Source organism: Halyomorpha halys, unplaced genomic scaffold (assembly GCF_000696795.3).
Source record: "Halyomorpha halys isolate HHAL.00 unplaced genomic scaffold, Hhal_1.1 Scaffold2136.1, whole genome shotgun sequence".
Classification (NCBI taxonomy): domain Eukaryota; kingdom Metazoa; phylum Arthropoda; class Insecta; order Hemiptera; family Pentatomidae; genus Halyomorpha; species Halyomorpha halys.
The window spans coordinates 92,917-115,728 of NW_027116144.1; the positions used below are offsets into that span (position 1 = coordinate 92,917).

The 22,812-nt window shown below is 30.6% G+C and overlaps 1 protein-coding gene across 6 annotated transcripts in view; it reads right to left on the reverse strand.

The window, feature by feature from the left end:
• Positions 1-5,779: 5,779 nt before the first annotated feature.
• Ca-beta (Ca2+-channel-protein-beta-subunit) overlaps positions 5,780-22,812 on the reverse strand; it is an 84,603-nt gene continuing 67,570 nt past the window's right edge. For 5 of the 6 annotated variants that reach the window (XM_014436867.3, XM_014436870.3, XM_014436865.3 and 2 more), the window contains exons 7-10: positions 20,301-20,399; positions 16,168-16,462; positions 14,518-14,553; positions 5,780-9,163 (exon numbers count right to left, since the gene is read on the reverse strand). In XM_014436867.3, coding sequence (XP_014292353.1) covers positions 8,919-9,163; positions 14,518-14,553; positions 16,168-16,462; positions 20,301-20,399 — 675 coding nt within the window. In that variant the 3' untranslated portion in view covers positions 5,780-8,918. Of the gene's footprint in view, positions 9,164-14,222; positions 14,355-14,517; positions 14,554-16,167; positions 16,463-20,300; positions 20,400-22,812 lie in introns of all 6 variants that reach the window. The other variant, XR_001344745.3, reaches the window with a different exon arrangement.

Below are 22,812 nucleotides of genomic sequence, written 5' to 3' on the forward strand. Positions count from 1 at the left end.
CGGCGGAAGGAATTCCAGTTTACTGGGCCCCTTATGAAACAAACCGGATCTAATTAAACAAATTAAAACCGGAGACATAAAATTAAATTTTTACAAAGTTTTTCTTTATTTGAAACTATTATATCGCCCGAATAAGGGCGTTAAATCTAAATTTTATATGGTACAGGTTATAGGTATATGTATTAGGTTATTTTATATAGAATAGATTTATAAGATAGGTTAAAAGAGGAGACTTTTAACTTCCCAACGGTAATATTAACGTAGGAATTGGATAAAATGCAGAGAAGTTATGAAGGTTTAAATGAACAATGGTCTCCGGAATAAAAAAAAATGATGAAAATTTTCTAATTTTAATTCCTTTGAAAAATGATATTTGAGGGTTTGAGACGACGCTAAAAACGAATATGATTAGTTTTTCTAAAAAATAATTTGTTGACCTATTTTACTGAAATCCTCATTATGTTTTTTTAATTACTAGTGATTAAAAAAATCATTTAATAGTATCAGTAATATTTTTTTCTTATTCTTCAGAAAGACACAAATCGCTTAGCATATAATAATCATGAAAACAATTTATACTTTTTGAGCTACGTGCTAAAAATGCTTAATTTTGTTAATAATTTTTTTAACCGATAAAAGCCTATATTCTTTTATGGAAAATCCTGAACATTTAGCAAAAATAACAAACAAAAATGAACGGTGTGGCAGTGCATAAAGTGCGAACAAACAAATATTAATTTTCATATATTAGATAATCTTCAAATTTCGGCTCGTATTTGGAGCTCCATATGCTTGAAACTGCCTGGAACATTAAAAAACTTCATAGCACATTTTTTAAATTTGAGTGAATTTCCTGCACTTATAAGTTAATCCCATTCTAGTACCTAATATACTGCATTTTAAAACATTAAAATTAAGGAAATTGTTGCACTAACTGTTTTATAAGCAAATTTAAACTCAAAAAAGAGGCAGTTTTTTGCAATTGACGTTCTAGAAGATAATGCGTTCTTAAATAGCATGTCAGAATAGATTATCAATATATTTGCAAGCAAAGTAAAACAAGAATCAATAAGAAGCAGTCCCAGTCAAAGATATAGGATAACCTAAAGAAACTAGCAACCTCTCGTATTCCTAACTTGAGAGACCGAGAATAATATATACAAAAATAAAGAAATAAATAAAGAAATTAAAAGAAAAATAAATCCGTTCCAAGTACCTATCTAATCCTGAACTGGTTGCAATGTGTTTTTCATTGCAGTGCTTACAGTGGGGAGGTGTTGATTTTTTAGGACATTCTTTGATAGTGTGATCATCTCCACACCAGCGACAGGTGACATTGCGACCGCAGTATTTTTTGGTATGGCCATACTCAAGGCATCTGTGACACTGTACGGGTCCACCATCTTATTTAAATTTAGAGACCCTAAATCAGACGTAATCAATGGTCTTGAGGGCTTCAACATCCTCAAGTCGCACTGATGGATCTGTGATGATCTGGATAGCTTCAGTTTCGTGGGTGCAGTTCAGACCGTCTCTCTTTACGAGCCTACGTCACATTCTGAAGCCACGGAGGCGGGTTTTTAGCTCTTCTGTTATCTCTTCTATGGGGTGGTTAAAGTCAAATCCGTGCAACACGAATTTCTTTGATCGTTTTGTGCCCCTAGGTGCGAACGTGTGATATCACACATAATCATGTTTTTTAAACAGTTCAATGGCAGTGGTGTGGTCTGCTTCGGTGGTAAGGTAGAGTCTAGCATCCCTTTCAGAGTTGTTGGTGGTGAACTTGGTTACCCCAACTGTTGCCAGCATCTGCTTCAATGATATAAGCGATACCGCTGGTGCGATTGTAGCTGGTGAGGGAGGCCTGGGCTTGGGCTCTTCGACGGTTAATCCAAGGAATGTGTTTTCATCCGTGAGTTGGAACTCAGTCTTTCGTTGATTGGCTGATGGGCGCAGTTTAAAGCAGTTTCTATCGCTAGCAATCTCCCAGTCTTTTTCTTCATTCAGTCTCTTGGCTCCTCTGTGTTCCCCAAGATCCATAGGGATTTGGACTGCTGCTTCTCCAGGGGTGGCTGAGGTGCAAGGCTTAGATTGCGAGTGGGCCATGGTTGATTCCGGCGGACAGCTGACTGAAGCCGGCAGGCTTTTATTTTTAGGCATTTATTCACTAAAATAAAACAATCAAACAAATGCGCACCTTGTGCTATTACCTTGTGGCTTCGATTTGCGGCAAGTGGCTATGTAGTTCCAGCGCATAAGCCCCCCTCTCTCCCCCTCTTAAGACAGTAACGCTTTTCGAAATTTCTTCGGAAATTCTAGATTAGCATAGACCACCACAGGCCTTAACGAGAATCTTCTGCATCGTTTCGAAGTCAATACAATTCAAGTATAAGGTTATAGACAACAATTGAAGGAATCATTAATTTTTTGGGGGTGAAGAGAGGGAGAAGGGACCGTTCGTGACGTAATTGCCGGAGTTACCAAACGTCAAAGGCTTACAGTTATGTATTGAAAAGTTAGTTGTCAGTTTAAGGCGACTTTTGGAATTTTGCGTGGCCTTTGTTTTGCCAAAGGCTTTATGATCCTTTGAAGATTAGTTAATGGGGCTTGCTCTCAAGTTTGAACAGAGTTGTCTGTTCTCAACTTTGTACTGAAAATTTATCAATGTAGAGAATTTAGACTTTTAGTAGGATATCACTTAGGCAGACGCAAAGGCCCCTCAAGGGATCCTCTATTTGAGGAGCATGTTTTGATCTCAAAGACAGGAAGAGCAGTAGACACTTCCTAAATGAAGGGGCCAAATTTTATTAGTAGCTCAGTTGGTGAAAATAAGAAAGAGTATGTACATAAAGCAAGGGATGGAAATTGTTTGTGAGGCAAAATATCCAAAATTAGAAAACCTTTTAGGAATAATGAATTTTAATTGTTTTTTGTACAAAAAATAGATATATTTAGTAATTATACTTACAGAAAAAAAAATGTTAATAATTTGAGTAAAGACAATCTTTCCATTAGGGAAGCAAAACAGGAATGCAAAGAGAATCATGGAGTGAGTACTTGTACAACACAAATGAAGGTAATAGAAACATAAAATTTAAGATTGATATTTCAGTTAAAGACTGAAGCATCAAATTTTTGGTGGTCACTGGCTTGACTAACATGCTCTATAAATAGCACTAAAGCACTATTTTATGTATCAGTAAGCAAGCCTTAAGATATGCACAATTACATAAATTATATTACAGATTTACTTCTTATTTGCTGGATTTTATGTTCTGAAAATTTTGTTTGTTTAATATTTCTAGATTAGATAAGTAAAGTATATCTAAAAATTGTCAATTGGTACTGGATATGTAGATATGTAAAACATTAATAAATCCTTGTATTTAAATGGATCATGGAAAACAAGGGTGGAGGAATTTTTATACGCAATTTGGCACAAATTTTAGCAAACTCTAATTTTTGAAGAGATTTATTAATAATTTTATTAAATTCATTTCATAAGCCACAGATACATTGCATTCCTTTAATTGTTTAATTTAAAATAGTTCTCATTCGAATTGGGATGCTTCGAGATATCTTAGTGGAATATAATGAATAAATAATATCTTGGTGTGTGTTAGCATATTATAACTGAGTATATTTTTTGTTTATGTTTTTTTTTAAATGTTTAAAAATCAAACTTTAAAATTTATGAATTAAACAATCTGCAATGTGAAATGTACCACCATAACATAAGAAATTAACATGTCACATAACTTAACAGTGATAATTTTATTTCAATAATTATTCCTTTAGTTTATTATTGATGCCTCTGGACATTAAGTTTATATAATCCTATTTCATATTATGTGAATGGGACTTACTGACAATTGGTGTTCGCCAGTGGCACACTTAAACATGAAAACAATTACACAAGGCTTTATAGTGAGGCTTTGAACATTATTTTTAGTTTTAAAAATCCCCATGTATATCAATTTATTTGCACATTACAGTAGATTCAGTTAATAATAAACCTCTGATAGATAATCTGATAAGAAAACAATACCAGCAAAGTCAGCCATTATGTTACTGTGATAGGTCTAGTTCTTGGGTTTATTGTATTAACCTATGAAAACGTACTAAGAAAAATTGTTGACTATCTTTACTTACCTAAGAAGATGAGGGTACAAGGTTGTAGATGATGTGTCAAACAGTTGGGAATTGGGTAAAACAATGCCAACTAAAAGTAGGGCTTACAACTTAATGGTCTAATCAAATATTTTTCTTACATTATGTCACATTCTGGTTTTTGATGAGCTAAAATATGTATTTATATGATTATTATATTTCATATACTGTAGCAACCAAATCGTATGAATTAAATAAATGGATTAGGAAATCAAAGGTTATTTATATCTATTTAAAATTTAGTTGTATATCAAAAGGTGAATAAAGAATCAATATTGATGTACAAATTTAATCCATTATTTACAGATATTATTTTATAATAAAGATAAAGGATGTGCTTCAAAAAGGGATTGGAAAATGCACAGCAAAGAAAACTAAGTAATTTAACAAGCATATCATTATGATACAAATAAGCAAGACATATACATTTATTTTACTTACATATTTATAGCCCATTTTATGGGTATTCCCCAATAAAAACATCCCGATCACAGGTATTTAAATATTTGAAAAACTGGATTTTTGTAATATAATAATCATTATGCTTACATACATGTATATAAGCCAACATTGTTATTATGAAAAAATTCTTTACCCCATTTTCTTTTAACTGAAAAGCACATGTTACAAATAGAGTTTTGATATAAGATACATTTGTTTCCCATTAAGCGAAACAAAGCTTAATGCGCTCTTCTCTTGAAAATGTTTCCAGTTTTCTGATTTGGTTCCCTTGAGTAAATGAGAATTATTGCAGTAAGATTAAGAATGGTTAGATCACAGCACATGGCAGGAAGATAATAAAATATAACTTTAGAGATTTTCTCTGTTAACTGGATAAGAATTTCTTAAAAATTATCAAAACTTTTAAATAAAAATAAATGTTAATTTATTATCATACCCTTTCAATAAGAATATCACTTCCAATTTCTTATGCATTTCTTTGAAATAATAATAATTTTTTTTAACTAATATTTTCTAAATGATAGCTTAAAATCATCAACTTAAAAATTACAATATAAAATCCCAAAAACAATCTTAACAAACATGAAATAATAATTACAGCAGATTTTATATTAATCAAAACTTGGATGACACTAAAGGAAGGCTGAAATCTTACAAATATCAAAAATTCTAATAAATTATAATACTTTTGAAGTTTTAAATTAAAATAAGTAATCTCACTATTATATATACTGGTATTGCTATCTACTTGTGATAATACGAACATACCTACATATATCAAATAATTTACAATAGCAAATAAACATTGAAACATAATATTAAAAAAATCCAAATACTTAAATAATAAATATCTTAAAACACATAAGAATTTCCTTTATGTTAGTTACATCATTTCTTATTATCAAAATAACTCATATTTGTCCTTCTTTTTAATGTAATATGCATTCATGTATATATAAATAATATTTTTACAATGGTTAACATTAATCCACCTTAGATTGATGTTTATCAAATGAAATCTTGTTTCCTGCCAGTTGTTTTTTTTTTTTAAATATATATCTTCTTAACTTATAACAACTTCATAAGTTTTGGTTTATATTGAGCATCAATGTGACCCTTTCTTTGGAAATGACATAGTATATTTGGTTTTTTTTTATTTTTTGTAATTATTAATTTTTTATTTTTTCAAACTTTTTCTAATATATATAATGTTCATACATTCTAAGACTCAATGGTCACAAAAAATAGATTTATATATGTATATGGTTGGTCATAGTATTAAATCAAAAGACCGAAAAAAGTGGTGTAAAAAAAAAGAAAATGAGAGGGAAATACATATAATTCAAGAGTAAGGGGTAAAATGGTCACTTCTTGTAGAAAATATATGATTCTGGAAATATGCAACTATAAAAACACTCCCCAACAGTTTTTTTTTTTTAAAATTAGGATTAAAATTATAAGTAAAGTTTTTTCTCTGATTAGATAACTTAAACTATTGAAATATATATTATTTTAAAATATTTTCATCAATTTTTCTAATCTTATTTTACAACTTTAAGTAAAATAAAATTGGGTAAAAAGATTCTTCTTCCGAATGGTTATATAGTATTAGAAAGTGGTAATATTTTAAACCAAATAATAACTTTATATACAAGAATAAATTCTGTTCCGTTAACCCTAATGGGATGTTACTTGCCCCAATGCGAGTTTTGACTATGATCAAAATGGTGAATGCATGTGCAGTAATATTTTTCTGTTCTGAAACCTGCTTTCACCCACCAGTTTGATGATGACCGAAACTTGTTTTAGTACAAGTCTGATGTCTCACAATCCATTGTTGCCAAGTGAAATTGAGGGTAAAAGTTGAATATATTGACAGAATTCTGAGGTAATTTATTTGTCAGTTTACAAGGTAGTCTACAATTTCCAAAATAAGTGATTAGTTGTTAAATATTAGAAAATGAGAAAATCCATAGTACAATAAAATCGTGAAATTTAAAATACAAGACCATTTTGCCCCAAACTTGTGTAATATGTTTATTATTATTGAAGAAACAGCATTAATATATGTACAATTGGGTAGAGACACAATTTGAAGTTATTTTAGATGGCCACTTGATGAATTTTCCCTAATATAAAAAATCTAATGTCTAAAATTTGTATGTTAATTTTAAGTATTATTTCAGAGTAAATGTATTACACCAAATTTCGACTCCTTTATATCAAAAAATGATTTTCTACTGTTCGATGTAATTATTTTTCTGACTAATTCATTGTATCTTATTACTTCTGTGGCCTCTCTAAATTAACAGTTTGATGAATTTTTAATTTTGAAACTACAGTTTTCCACTGAAATATTAGATGAAATCCCCGAATAAGATCTTATTAAATATTTCATATTTTCTATGAATAACAGAAATACATTTTCTAATATTTTACAAGTAATAAGTATAAAATAAGACTATCATAGAAATATAATATCATTATCAATACCCACTTAAGTCATTAGGATGCAACTGGATATTGTACTTATAAGTTACCTTTTCCAAAGGGGTCAATGTATTTATTATAAGCTATTTGAGGCAAAACATATTAACTATCAAATGTTTACTTTATTAAAAAAAAATATCACTTGAATGAATTAATCTGTCTGCCTAAATTACTGTATGACACAAATTACCTAATTTATAATTCCTTTGGCAATAGAAAAATTATTATTAAAAGATGTTATTTTAAGTTAGGGTTTAGAGTTTATAAATTTAACTATACATTACAGTCTTTATTTCTATACTTTACAGAGTCTTGGCTTCACAATTTGGTCATGTAGGACTTTTAAAGTGCTACTGCCTACTTGTAGCAAGAATCGTTTATACAGTTAGGGATATTGAAAATGTTTAGGTTTAGAGGAATGATATCTATACATCACTTTTTTTTTTTTTTTTTTTACTTAATTATTCATAAATTTTTAATTTTTTTTATTTATTTAAGTTTTTTTTTGGTAGGCACATTGGGTAATGATAACTTTAAAGGAGTGCTTGCATTTATACAAGTAGAAATTATTGAGATATCAATTTAATAAAAGCTAAATAATTTGGATTTTCTCTTTAGATTTGCCTTTTTGTAATGCTTGGCTAATTTTTCAGAAAGCAAAAAGCTTAGGGCTTGATAGAATTTAATTCTGATAAAGTTTAATGCACATATAGCCGTAAAGCAACAATCAAATTAATTACTGAAATAATAAAAAGTTCAATGTGTTATTTAAATACAATAATCAATTTGAGTTACTGTGCAGCATTCTCATTTCTTTATATATGTAAATATGACAATTTTGAAGTTGTTTTATATATTTTATAAGCTCACTTCAAACAATTCTTTACCAAGAATCTAAAGTATTTTAAAAATATTACATATATACATATTAATAAGCATTATTGGTGTAAGAAATGTTCATGTGTTTATAAAAATACTAAAAAATTAGAAAATCATGATACTATGCACTAAGAAAGTAAAGTAAACGATAATTTAAAAAAAAAAAAGTTTGTTTTCACAGAAAAAAGTTGTGAAATAATTAAATTATCATTTTTGTAATATTTAGTGTGAAAACTATTTGTCTACTGGCCATAATACACTTCCTTTTTTTAAAGATTAAAAATAATTACAGTTTTCAGCCCTAAATAAATATATTGAGCAAATTATTTAAAACAAAAAAGTACTGGCCAAAAAAAAAATGTACAAATTTAGTGTATTGTGACTTAACAATCAGGAAGATACTAAAATGCAGAACTATAAAACTAAATTTATATATTTCATTAAAATAATAATTATAAAATCAAATGAACACATTCAGAAAGAGAAACATTTTTCATTGACATCATATAGACAAAACCATAAATTAGAAAGAAAAATGAATTTTCATTACAATTTCTATGAAAATTTGGATCAATTACATCCCTGAGGCACAATATAAAGTATTATTTTTTTTCAACAGAATAAAAACCTTCATTAAATACAGAAATATAATTTTTCCAATTATGATATAATAAAATTTGATGTAATGGCTGCAATATGTCAATTTCCTTATTAAAAAAAAGTTCTTTGAGAAATATATACTTTAATTTTACTTATTTTCATTTTGATAAGTATGATTTGTTTTCAAACTTCCTCATTTTTTTTTAGATAATGAGAAAGACTTTTTTAAAAAAAAAATATATAAAATCTTAAAATTTTATTATGCTGAATCGGATCAAAATAATAAATACAATATCGTACCAATATTTTAATTAATATTAAATGGCATTGAGCGCTCTCCTAGACGATGCTCGATGTGGGGAGTGGTAGTCGTCTGGATCATGCATATGATCTTGTTCCCTAGGATACATATCTCTTGAGTTATGAGCATGGTACATCTCTCGAGAGTTATGACCATATATATCCCGATTGGGTGGATATACTTCCCTTGGAGATTCTAAACTGTACTCCTCATATTCAAGCCTCTCTCTTCTTCCACGAGAATGAGAAGGATGAAACATTCCTATAATAAAAAATATATATATTTTGTATATTGTAATGATGTACTTAATTTCAAAATAATTATTATCAATTTTTGACTAATTTTATAATACAAAATATTCAGATGGAATAGATTAGAATACCTGTTGTAGTTTGATATATATTAATTATTAAAATAAGACGGCTTCATTAGGCTGAACATATGGCTCATGAGTTATCATGATGTACCATAAAAGTTAAAGATCAAGAAACTGTGTAGAACCAGGAAAATTGGAATACACAAAGTAAGGAGGATGGATAAAGTGGTCACTGGTGTGAGGACCTTAATGAGTACCAGAAATTGACACCTGTAACTGAGATTGCTATTCATCTTTAATTTCCTTTTTGGAGGGTTTGTATATTTCTGATGGAATTAAAATTGCTTTTCCCTGTCCCGGGGGTGTGAGTGCTTCTCTTGCAGCTCAATCAGCGAGTTCATTTCCTGTGATTCCCACGTGAATTAGAACCAATATAAATTTAACTGACATACCCAGATTTTGTAGAGTGGTTTGGTAGAAATGGACGCAGGCAATTTTTGGATGTTCCAGATGCATACAATATGAGCCTTTTATCTAGCTTAACAAATCTATAGTTATTATTATATTATTGTGGTTCAAAGACATACAGAAGTGAAGTGTTACTGCAGACAAATAAGAAATTGCGAAAAGTTCAGAAATACTGACTACTAAAGAAGCTGATATAAATGAATTTCATATATTTCTACAGGTGTGAATAAATATTCAGAACCATTTTATCCTTTATAATTAGTCTAAATTTTTAAAAAGATTAGTCCATCACTAATTTTCCTTCTTTTTTTGTTAACTTTCTTAATCACTCTTATCTATCTTCTACATAGATTATTATATAAAATTTGCATTCAAAAAAATAACTCATGCAATCCAATTATCCTTTGATTTGAGGAAGAACACAGATTCAGTTTTTTTTGTCTTTAGCAAGCTTTTGTTGATCTAAAACATCCTTTTATTTAAATTACATATTCTCTCCTTATCTAAATGAGCTGTCTGATGTTTTACGGAGGATAACTTCTTGTTAAAGATGTTTCCTGAAGTTAAGAAAGGTGAGGCTTGAAGGAAGTTAAGATATGCTGAGAGTGACGATGGAGAATAGTTGGTCATGTGATCTTTTTTTTTGTAGTTGAGGCCACCTTCACTTAACTAACAAAAAGAAAAAAAAAAGAAACTGAATATTTCTAATCTTCTAAAGTAGAACACACAGTATTTAATTGTCAACAACCTTGAAGAATATTATCCTCTTTATTAGTAATGATGTATGTTTCAAGCATGAAAATAGAGTTTTTATGATTTTCAATACAGAAAGGTAAAACAAACGTAGATGATGAAAGTTTAGGAACTCAGTTTAAGAAATAAAGTCTAATGTCTAAAGGTATTAAATCAGAAACTTCAGTTTTCTAACTGTAACCCATGATCTGATAGTTTCCAAAATTGTATATTTTTCATATCAAATCATATATTCAATATGTTGCATTTATTACATATTTTATTTATTTATTTATAAAACGTTCATACAACCTAAAATAATAATAACAATAATAAAATAAATTAGTTCAGAAACCAAAACGTAAGACAAATAAATATTTGCTGTGGGTCCCTCAGACCCACATTTTTTTGTTTACCCCATACCTGGTCATTTCTGACATAAGGGAGTGGGGTACAGATAACCAATCTATTCTAACAAACTTGAGAGGGTCAAGTCTTCACCCCATGGGATCACCATGAAATAAAAGACAACCCACCAAGGCTGTAATCGAACTGGTGCTGTTGCAGTTATGAGGCTGGTAAGATAACGCCTCAGCTACAACGGCCATTCCCTCAGGCCCACCTGTCATGCTGATGGTTAAATAAATATAATTTTTAAGAAGCAGTAAGTGTTACACTAAAAAATATATAGTTTGTTTCCATTAAAGACCAAATCTCAACAGTAAAATTATGAAGGTTAAGAGAAAGAGCCAATTGCAGGCCAAAAAATTAGCTGTTTTTCTAACACTAGGTCAGAACTGTTTAAATACTAGACAATTACCTCAAACGGTATGTATAACCTTTAATAGACCGTGTTTATACTTCACAGTTTTTAGCACACAGGGAAGTTTAGAGAAAGATACCCAAGAAATGTAATGGATACTTTTTTACCAAGTAATGTCAGTAATCAGAATCTGATCTGCATGATGCAAACCTACCAGCTTACACAGGAACTACTACTGGCGACAAGCACACACCGGATAATAATATTTGTACTGTACTTTGTAAATACATTAATTACACATTTACAACAATTATTTAAGATATTTTAATATATATTGTAATATGCTCTTTTTGAGTAAATAGTATATTTTGATGTATAAAGGGTTTTTTGATATGTTTTATTTTATGTATCATTTTAATATTGTTATTTGTTATTTTAAATCAAAAAGCAAGCTAACCAGTTTTCTTTGTCTAAAAGAAATACGAGGCTTCAAAACAAGAAAGATGGCGGTGCGCGTCCTTCCAAAGTGTTCGTTGGGTTGGTTGTGTTAAGATGGATTGAAGTTTTTCAACCTTAGTCGTTTCTATACAGTAATTATATAGAAAAAGAAAAATCAAAGAAGAAATAGAAAAACATAACAATTGTAAATAGACTATTCGCATCACAAACCATAACAAGTAAAGCGGAGCGATTGTATCACAATCGATTATTTTGGATTGATCAGTAAACATTGAAGATAGAGGAGAGGGGCATTTCGTTGTTGGGGCGCGCAAGAGAAAGGATGTCTTCAGGATGAGGAGGTCCTCATCAATTTCTGTCAAGAAGGAAGCCATTTAGGACGCTAGGACAGAATAATAAGAAAAAAGAAGATACAAGGATCATCAAAGGAAGATTGTGAGCTTGGTTAGTTTTGCTATACAGAAAAATAAATTCATGTATAAAATAGATATCAATTTAATTAAGTTAATAGTAAAAGTGTCTGTTTTTCTGATTGCCTGGAAATCCGCCCTGAGATTAAGAGTCTTTCATATTATATAATTAAAAAATAAAATTCTATTATAGATTTAGTATTAAAGTTCTTAATTTGAACCCAAATTATCTTTTATATTTGAAAAAAGTTATAAAACGATCTAAATTCTTTTTATTTTATTTGAAATAAAAAAAAAAATTATTACAATATAAATGTATTATTTGAATTATAAAGATTCCAAGAGAATCTGCTGGTTCACTGAAAGCTAACATCTTACACGTAGTTGTTATCCTCTGGATGGCGTTTCATAGTGCAGAGACAAGAGTAAGCCAAAATGGTTCCAGTGTTAAATCTTGCTTCATGAGAAACATCTCCTTAGGATACAGAGGATAACAATTTGTATAGTGGATCAGTGCATTCTAGTACTATAATTTTGTCTTGTACTTCTGTCCTCCTTCTCTGGATTTTCCCTCCTTCCTCTACCTTTTATTCTCTCGTAGGATCAGGGGGCTGGCTATCCTCCAGAATTATATACACATTGTATCTACAGGAATAGTTTCTTGTAGAACAAAGTTACCTTCCTGCATGACCTGGCAGCTGGCTACTCTCTGGGCTTGCAGCTGGCTCCTCCTTTGTTCCTTCAGCAATAGTACTCTGTAGAACGAGAACCATCCTTAGAAAAATTAAGCTGGCACTTGTATGTCTTTCCCTATCTATTCACCTCCTAATAAACTACCTCACCTAAGTGAGCACACATTGTCAGTCTTCTGTTTAAGTGCACCTAACATAATCAATTGGAGTCAGATTACATTATACAACCACCTTGACAATGTAATGATAAGATAATAGTAATTTCCATCAAATTATATATTAAAAATGTGAATTTCTCATTCTTACATGCATAAAATTTCTGTTAAAGCATCATTTAAAATGGAAGTTATCAACACAACATAAAATAAAGGATATAAACTTTCTGTAAAATGTAATTTTTATTCAGATTGCTTATGGATGAATTGTAATAGTTAACAATCACAAAGGTATTACCTAAACATACATCATATCAGTGCAGTACTTATGGTATAAACCTATAGTTAGTAACATCCAATTACAGTTCACAAGATCAATGAGGACCAATATTAATAGTATTCAAAATGCATATTATTTTAAGGCGGTATTATGCCTTAATAACTGTCTCAAAAGCATTTGTTTGTTTATAAATGTACAATATTATGACTAGTTCTTGTTATAAAGTTCAATTGTTGACACTAGAATAAATTTTCCTCAAATAAAACACACCAATGTAAATGATTAAAGTGTAGTAATAATTCTTCGAAAATTCATGTTTATGGTCCATTTTGGTTGGCTGTTTTTTTAACATTAGCAGGACATATGCTAATTAATAATACAATGATAAAATTAAACATATTCTAATAGGATAATGCTTTTTTACATTTTATAGTGTCCCCTACCCCTTCATATTAAAAACTCAATGTTTCTATCCCCTTCAAGAATTGTTTTTTGTTCAATTACCACAGTTTTTCATTGCCCACAGTTTTTCATAACCCACAGTTAATAGATTCTAACGAGAGTTTTTTATTTGTATAATCAAATTTCCTGATAGTATTTAATAATCAGATTATGCTTTTATTCTGAATATGCTATTAGATATAGTTTATATGTTTTAACTTCTCTGGCATCCGTATTATTAACTGGTTTTCTTATGATATAATAGACTTTCGTTTTGGAAAATAAGTTTATATGAAATCTAGATAGAGTTAACAAATTTTATGAAGGAAATCAGTGATTTTAAAAATTAATAAACAATTTTAATCAATACTTATTCTCTTAAATTTTCACTTCATATATAAAATAATTTGCTATGGTTATGCAGTGATTCTTAATATTTGTTATGAAAATAAAATATTAATTCTTCCTATCAAAAGATTAACAAACTAAAAATATATTGTCATTAACATGAAATTTTAACAGCATTTATGTAAAAAGTTTTTTCCATTAAGCAGGCAAACATTCCCATGCATTGCAATATTTCATCAGTATTTCAACTACTTACATCTTTGGATTTCGTTACATAAAAGTAGAATATATTATGAGGTATAAATATGAAACCGCTATATATCATTATCTTCTATTTCAACCTGGGATCCCAAACGAAATGTTCCAGTCATAGCAGAAACCTGAAGGTCTTTATAAACAAAAATTAAAGTTTGTATACACTGCGTACAGTATGTGTACACATTATATAAGTAACTATGTAATGATTTAACATGATGTACAAATACATACATCTAGAAAAATAAAAATAATTAAGCAACGAATGGTATTAAAATTAAAATTTCTTAACTTACCTCGTGATTCAGCATAGCCATAGTCGTCATTCACACCTATAAATAAGAAAAAAAAATTGGATCATATTGTGCACCGTAATTGCTCATTTCCAATTAATATAAATTCCATGTATATTGTTAAGATATTTTTATATCCATGAAAGTAGTGGGAGTGTTGTATAAATTTTATTTCCATAGGGAAAATATAAACATCAGAATGTATATGTAAATGAAAAAAGGAGAATGTTATGGAAAATTAAAGCACTATTCTTCTAAATACTATGATTTTGTATCAAGAGGAAGGTGTAATTATTATGTTATATCATAATTCAATTTTTAAAAGGAGTTTTAGGTAAGTAGGAATAGAAAGGATTAAAATTTATATTACAATCTTAGTTCGGTAATTATTTACAATTTATAGGTGTAATTTCATTTTTAAATGGATTAGAATGCATTAAATGGATTTTATGAGAAAATAACATGTTTGAATTCATTTAAACATGATTTTGCAAAAATATATCAAAAATATTAAGGTATAACAAATAAGTAAAATTTAAATTGTGTTCTTAACCATAAAATTGAAAAAATGACAAATATGAGGTTACAATAGTACATGGATATGGGATAATATCCTGTAACGTTGTATGTAGAACCACAAGATATGGAATAGTTTATATTGTGATTGGAAGTTTTCTTCACCTCAACAATTTATAAAATTAATCAAAAATGTTCAAGCTGTTTTTGAGAAAATCAAAAAATGTGAAAAATTGATTTTATAAAGTGGGACTTCCGGTTGGTCAATTTTAACAAAAAAGCTGCTGTAACATCCCAGCCATACACCAGACCTAAATCAGTTGCATTTTGTGAGACTTGGTTATTTGGAGTCAGGGAACCTCAAAAACATTTATTTCCATCAAAAACTCGAAATCAAAATTTTAAGTGATCGTAATACTTTTCCTTACTATATATTCCATATATAGGTAAGTGAAAGTAATAGGCTGGCTTTTGAAATGAAGTAATTTAGTTCTTATTATAAAAGAATAATAACATGGACTATAACTCTTTGTTTATCTAGACCTCATTTAAGAAATTATATTAGTTTGATTGAATTGAATTATGTGTTTTAAAAAAGTTAAAGATAAGTGAAACAAGAGGATAATATTCATAGATTTGCTGGAAGATAGGAAAACATAATAAAGTATTTACTTTTATTTCAAGTATGATACTGGTACTGGTATCGGTATTTGGTGGGGAAACAAGTCCGGTTAGTGGTCCTTTTTGCCAACCCCTGATGGCTACCTGAGTTGCCACTACAATTCATGTATGACAACTTTTACTTATAATTATAATATATTATTTTAAAAAAATAAAATAATAATTGTGGGAGTCTTGGGACTGGCTGAAAGAATTAAAACTTCTGGAAATGGAATAATGTATTAATAATGATCACACGTTCCCTCTTGTAGCAGAAATATTAATTAATTCCAGAATAACAGTAATAATAATTAGAATAGAACACCCATCTGCTAGGTCAATTCTTGCAGAAATTTTTTTATACTGTAATAGGAGAGAAATATTTTTTTAATTTATCGAATTCAGGAATAATCCAAGAATAATATGAAAAGGTCATTGATATTATCTATGTATGTAGTTTTATAAGTAAAATATTACCTGTAGGCGAAAGTGTAACGCGACCAGCATGATCAGCCGAAGGAGATATCTGTGGGGAAGGCTGCGGTCTTGGGACAGGAGTTGTTGTAGGTGGAGTTATTGGTGGGTGGGTTGCTCTCCAATAAGCTTCTAAATACTCTGCTATATGTTCACAGGCCTCATCTAACTGATTCTCATCTAGGACCACATCAAACATTTCAGGAGGGCATTGGGCCAGTTTCTCAGCTGCCACCATTTGAACATTTAAGTGTCTAGCTTGTGACTTCCCTCTTGATTTTATTAGTCGTTGCAGAACCTGAAAAACCAAGAAATAATAATAAAAGCAGAGATGACTGAGATGCACAAAAAAGTACTGAATGATTTTTGGAGTTTTCACTCTCAAATAAGGAAGGACTGTGCAAAGGACTTTAAATTTTAATAATAATAAGGTATAATATTCCCAAAGCTACCTAAAGGTGCCCCACAGCTTACTTAAGAATGATTGCACAATTAAGAATTTTTGGCAAATACGCAATTCCTATTAGTGCCCACATAAGCCTTGCCCAGCTTGTGATGGAACAGCACTGGGTGATTGTTACCATTTATTATCAAGCTGCCCCGTATATCAACAGAACTGAGTCTGATATATGCTGAAGCTAAGCATATATTTACAAAATATTTTTAAGAAATTTCTGTCGGTACCCTCACAATTGGACTTTGAAGTGTTTTTTATTTATGTTAACCAAAATCTCATACTTAGAGCTGGACACTTATCCTCTCAATTGGATGTGTAGTTTTTGTTTCTTTTGTATTGTTAAATATATAGTGATATTTTTGTATAGTGTTGTGGAAAATAAGATTTATTATTTCATTTATGCTTAAAATTGTTTATTTGTTACCAAAACAATTTGTAAATATTATTGTTAATAAAACAGTAGACTATTTTTGTTTCTCATTTGACCACAACCCTGACCATCTTCTCCATAATTTGAAATTATAAAATCAACTATTTATATATATATAAATTAGTTTTGATCTTCTTCCTTTTAATATTTTGGTCACATTGGTCAAATGTAGGTTAACAAAGTGTTTGTATCTAGGGTCCTGTAAGGTCTATTAAGTCTGCTAATGACACTTAAAAGCACATCAATAAAAGAACTGAATGGGAAGAAAAAGATTTTGTTCCTAAAAATTTGATTCGATTCATTCATCCCCTTTATCTTTTGTTTCATACTGGGCTGTCAATCACTGATACAAGTATTGAAATTTATTATGTGCATGTAAGCACGTACATACTTAATAAAACGTTGAGTTTTCATTTGGGAGAGGCAGTTGTAGCTGAGTGAGTAGAGGAATTGCCTTAGCAGCCTCATTTTGCAAGCATGCTAGATCGATTTCAGCCTAGTTGGGTAATTTTTATTTCTTGGCAGTCCCTTCTTCTTCTTCATATTCCTCTAACTCCTGTGTGCCGTCAGGTGTAGAGTCACAGTCTCAGTTCAGCCCATCGGTCCCTGTCCCTGGCTAGTCTTCTTATCTCCTGGATGGTGCATCCTCTTGCTGCCCCTAGTTTTCCAATGTACTCAGAATACATGCACCTGGGTCTGCCACGAGGCTGTCTTCCTTCCGACCTTGCTTCAAATACTACCTGGCTTTCCTGGTATCATTCATTCTACAGACGTGTCCAAACTACTTCAGTTGCCACTCTTACATTGTGTCTCGCACTGATTTCATATCCAGATCCTCGAATCCTTTCATTTCTGACACAATCTCTCCTGGTCTAACCAAACTATTCTTAGGAGGAATCTCATTTCTGCTGACATTATTCTTCCTATGTGCTTGTAGAGGGCTGTCCAGCTTTCTGATCCATACAGGAGGACTAGGAGGAACACAGATTTAAATAAAATGTAATATGCTCTTTTTGAGTAAATAATATATTTTGATGTATAAAGGGTTTATAATATGTTTTATTTTATGTATCATTTTAATATTGTTCATTTGTTTTGTTTATCCAAAAAGCAAGCTAACCAAGTTTCATTGTTTATAATAACTTCGTGATACAACAACAAAACCAAGATGGCTGTACGTTGAATCAAGGCCACATAGAGCAGATTCAAATATCATAAAAACTATTTTAACTTGTCATCAACTATTTTAACTTGTCCCCTCATAATTGAAAATATAGAAAATTAAAGGAAAAATAGAAATCAAGAAATAGTGCTAATGAATAATATTCAGAAAGTAAATCATTTGGAAAAATCCCTAACTGTTGTGCGAAAATCGATGTTTACATGTAACCTCAAGGCAGGTTTTGTTTTTGGAGGGCATCTCTGCTTACTTCTTGCTTGCCTATAAGAGTTTTGGAAATCTGATAGTACACTCCATTGGCCTTCTTCACTCGATTTAGAACCTCGTGGTTTATTTTACCATCTTTACTTATCACAGTTCCTAGATATAAGTATCTTTTAGTTTCATTTCGGTTTCTGACATATTCATCCCATTGAGGAGGTAATTTAGTTCTGTTATAATTTTTAATTTTTCCAGGACTCCTTCTTGAGCTTGACACTTCTTTTGACATCATCGCTCCACCATTTTGTTTTCTTTGCATAGGGCCTTGTTTTTTGGTATCTACATACTTCACTTGCTGTACTCGGAATACAGTTCTTAATTACATTTTAGAGATTATCCAGCGTACTCTCCCCATTTACTTCTTGGAGGCGACTTTCGAGCAGTGACCGGTATTCTTCTTGTTTATTTTCCATTTTTAGGCTGCTAACATCAATCCGATCATATGATTTGCTGAACGTCTTTCTTGTTTTGATTATTTTTCTTGGTTGTCTCTCTCTGGTTAGAATATACTGGTTGCCTCTAGATCTGACAGCCCCACCTGTTGCCTTCTGGGTTATAAAATTCTAGTCTATATTGCTATTTAATTATTAATAGTAAATTTGTACCTACATTTGTTTAGAATTTTATGAAAATTTATATAAATACAGATCATGATCATTCCTTAATTTTCAAAATTTGTAATTCCTGCTCTAAAAGTCATTGGACTACTGTTGTTTTATTATTGCAAAACTGATATTCAGCAATATATATTAGGTAAATAGTCCTTGATATGTTCAGAACAACATTCTTATGACTAGCAAAATTTTAATAAAATTTGGTACATTATCTCATTGTCAAGTACTTAAGGGCTGAATCCATCCATATGTAACATGGGGATAGGGAGTTCAAAACTATTTTTTTTTTGGTGAAATCTGATTTTGAACATTAAACATCTTGGGTTTTTTTGGGTCCAAATTATTAACGGAATGAGATTATTTAGAAGAGATTCAGCTTAATATAGATTCAACTTGGGAGACATGCACAAATGATAGTTGAGATAAGGCTGTTTTTAGGGAGTTAAGGTGTCAACCTTAGTTACCTCATGACTGCAGTAGTACCCATTTGAATCCGGCTTAAAAGTCAATCCTAAGGAGAGGGGTTGGCTTTTATTTTTTGGTGATCCCATGGAATGAAAACTTGACTCCCCACATTGTCACTCTGGTTAGAATAGGGTGTTATCTAGGAGTTACCTCTAGATAATATTCTCCCCCTTTGTGTATGTCAGAAATGGCCAGGAAGGGGGAAATAAAGAACAAAAAAAACATGATAATTGAGAAATATGAATATCAAGTTTCATAAAATCGGGCTAGTTATTAGAAAGTAATTTTGATCTCCCTCAAATAGCTGAAATACTTGTGGATTTAATCCTGAAGTATTTTTAGTTGTACTAAGAGAAACATGTTAATCAAGTATTATCAAATTTGGGCTGGTCATCAGAAAAGTATTCTAAATCCATGAAAAAACAAAATACTATCTGAAATGTTTGAATATCAATACAGCTACAATACACATGGATATAGTCACACATTCCAAAAAAATATTCTGATTTTTTTTTTTAATTTGGCACAAAAGCACTAAGGCCAGTGTGAGCGTTGATGACCTCATGGTTTTATGCCCAAAAGCCCCAACCAACGACGAAAAACTATGGCCAGTAAGGCCTATTGTGCGCCAGTTCTGCAATCAGCATCACATCACTACGGTAAGCTCATTAGAGCTTAAGAAATACTCTGAATACTTTGAAATAGTTATTTAAACTAAAACTAACATACCTTAGGAGAAGATATCTTCAAGTAAACTATAGTTGGAGCTAAAGAAGTCTTGGCTAATTGAGAAGGATGGTTTATTGTATCACAGTCCAGAACAACAAGCTGTAAAGATAAAAATATACTTAATTGATTAAATAAAATATAAAGACTATAAATTAGTTTTAAAACCATTTATTAGCTTTCCATACTCAATTATAACATTAGCATTTCAATCTTATAGGGCAAGTACCCCTAGAACTATTGCTCTAGAGGACATGTCCTGATGAAGGACAATATTATTTACTCAATTGTATTGAAAGGTTTACTTAGCAAAATATGCATCTGTTGCGAGTGAGACATTTCCTCGATACTTGGAAGGATGAAACCTTTCTTATGGAATTGAAATTTCGACACAAAAGGCTAATTGATTCAATCAGTAAATATAAACTGTAGTGAGAGAAAAAAATTAGAAATAAAAAATAACACAAAATGTTCAAAGCTTCTTAGAATCTATAATAAAAGCTGTGGATTCAAAGATGCTTTTAGGTTTAGAGCAAGGAAGGATTATTTGACCCATTGGAAAGGCTGATTAAGTTCAAAGATTTGGAACCCAAATGCTGCTGAAGAAGAACTGAAAATTGAATAATTGGTTTTCTTTTTTCTAAGAAGATACAACTCTAGGGAAAATTATGTCTGAGAGATAGACCATCATAAGAAATTTATGTCTCTAAGGATGGGTAGAGAAAACAATAAAAAAAAATAAGCGAGAGAATTATTCACCATCTAACAGAAAAGGTAGGAGTGACAATCACCAAATGTTATAAAAAAATTCTCAGTACTCTCCAGGGGGACTTTTCTGACTCTGGACACAAATATACAAGCTGAGTAAATGAGGGCTTTTGATGATAAGAGAGCTGAATAAAACACTCTTCATAAATGCTTGATAACAGAAGTAAGTTGAGAGATTAAAATACAGCAGGCTGGTCCTATATATGTGATTTCTCCAAAATCAGTTACTGTTTACTTCTCGCTAATTCTTTTTGTTTACTTGCTAACTAAAGTTACTGCTTACTTCCAGCTAACAGGAGAAGGATAAGGATAAGGATGTGGAAACTCCAATTTCATTGAAATATGTTTTGGTGGTACTAGGTGAATATGTGAAAATATTTGACACCTCTTGAAGGTTTCTTGCCAATTCACCCTAAGAGCTGAGAAAAAAAAAGGTATATGATTTAAGTCAATAGTAGTGCCATGGTCAAACAAGAGGCAGAAAGATGTCATAAAGATCTTTTTCACCACATGGTATGGGGTGTGTGGGGGAAAATTATGCTAAAACCCAAGCCATTCTTCTTAGGGGTACATCCTATTGCGGAATATGATAAAATTATGAGATATTATATATTATAGTTTTTAACTCAATTCAAAATGGAGTTCTTGGGGGACTGGACCCAGGTATACGTAAATTTTTTAAAATGAAAATGTATATAAGAGTGCAAAAAGGATGGGAAAACACATTATTGAGATCGAGGTGAATGAGAAATTTCAATAAAATGCCCTGTATGACCAAAATACTTCATGAGAATAGATAATGCTTAAGTATGGTAAAAATGAACAAAAAAATAAATTAAAATACTTATCCTTGTTGAGCTGAGAAAGGTCATATTAGCGAGGAACAATAGAATCATGGACACGTTTTTATCACTTCACTCAACATTTTTGATGATATTGGGTGCTGTGGAGCAAAATTTAGGGGTTGAAAAGAGAGGCAAAGCTTTAAACTAGAGCTAACAAACAGAATTTTTCTTCTGATATTTTGGTTCTATTTACATAAATACTGTTCACATCACATGGCCAGATTTATGATTTATGAGACAAATACTTGAGGACACAGCTATTTTCATTCCTTCCATACTGCACTTCTATTTCAGTTATTTAGTTTATGATTACTGATATTTGTCCTAGGAGAAATGAAAAAACTCTGAGTCATCAATCATTCCATTAAAAATGATCTTACTACTGATTGTACTAACTCAAAGTCACATTGGTCACTCTGGGGACACCCAAATTAATGAGAATTGGAGTTTGATGCATGCTTGAAAATAGAAAAATTTGAACTCAGAGACAATATCTATTGATCTTATAGAAGTAAAAAAAACAAAAAAAAACTCTGTTATATCATTGCTATGTACTAAGATATTCTTAATACACACAAAAATACATCTTTTCAGAGAATGATCCAGTTATTTATTTGTACCAAATAAAATATTTCAGAAATATTTGGTGTAATTTTTTTACATAACAAGGTTTCTTGACTAAGGAAGTAGTTTTTAGAGCAACGGTAATACAAGGAGGTGATTTTTTCAAGATCACGCTTAACCACCTGATTTTTCTCAAATTAAGGGTACTCACTTTATGAGGTTGGGTGGGCACTGAAGGACTTCCTAAACCCACAGGGTTGACTTATAGCTACAGTTATAAAATAAACAATGTTTTGCCACAGCCGAACCCGGGTCCTTGGAATTAGTAGCACAACGTA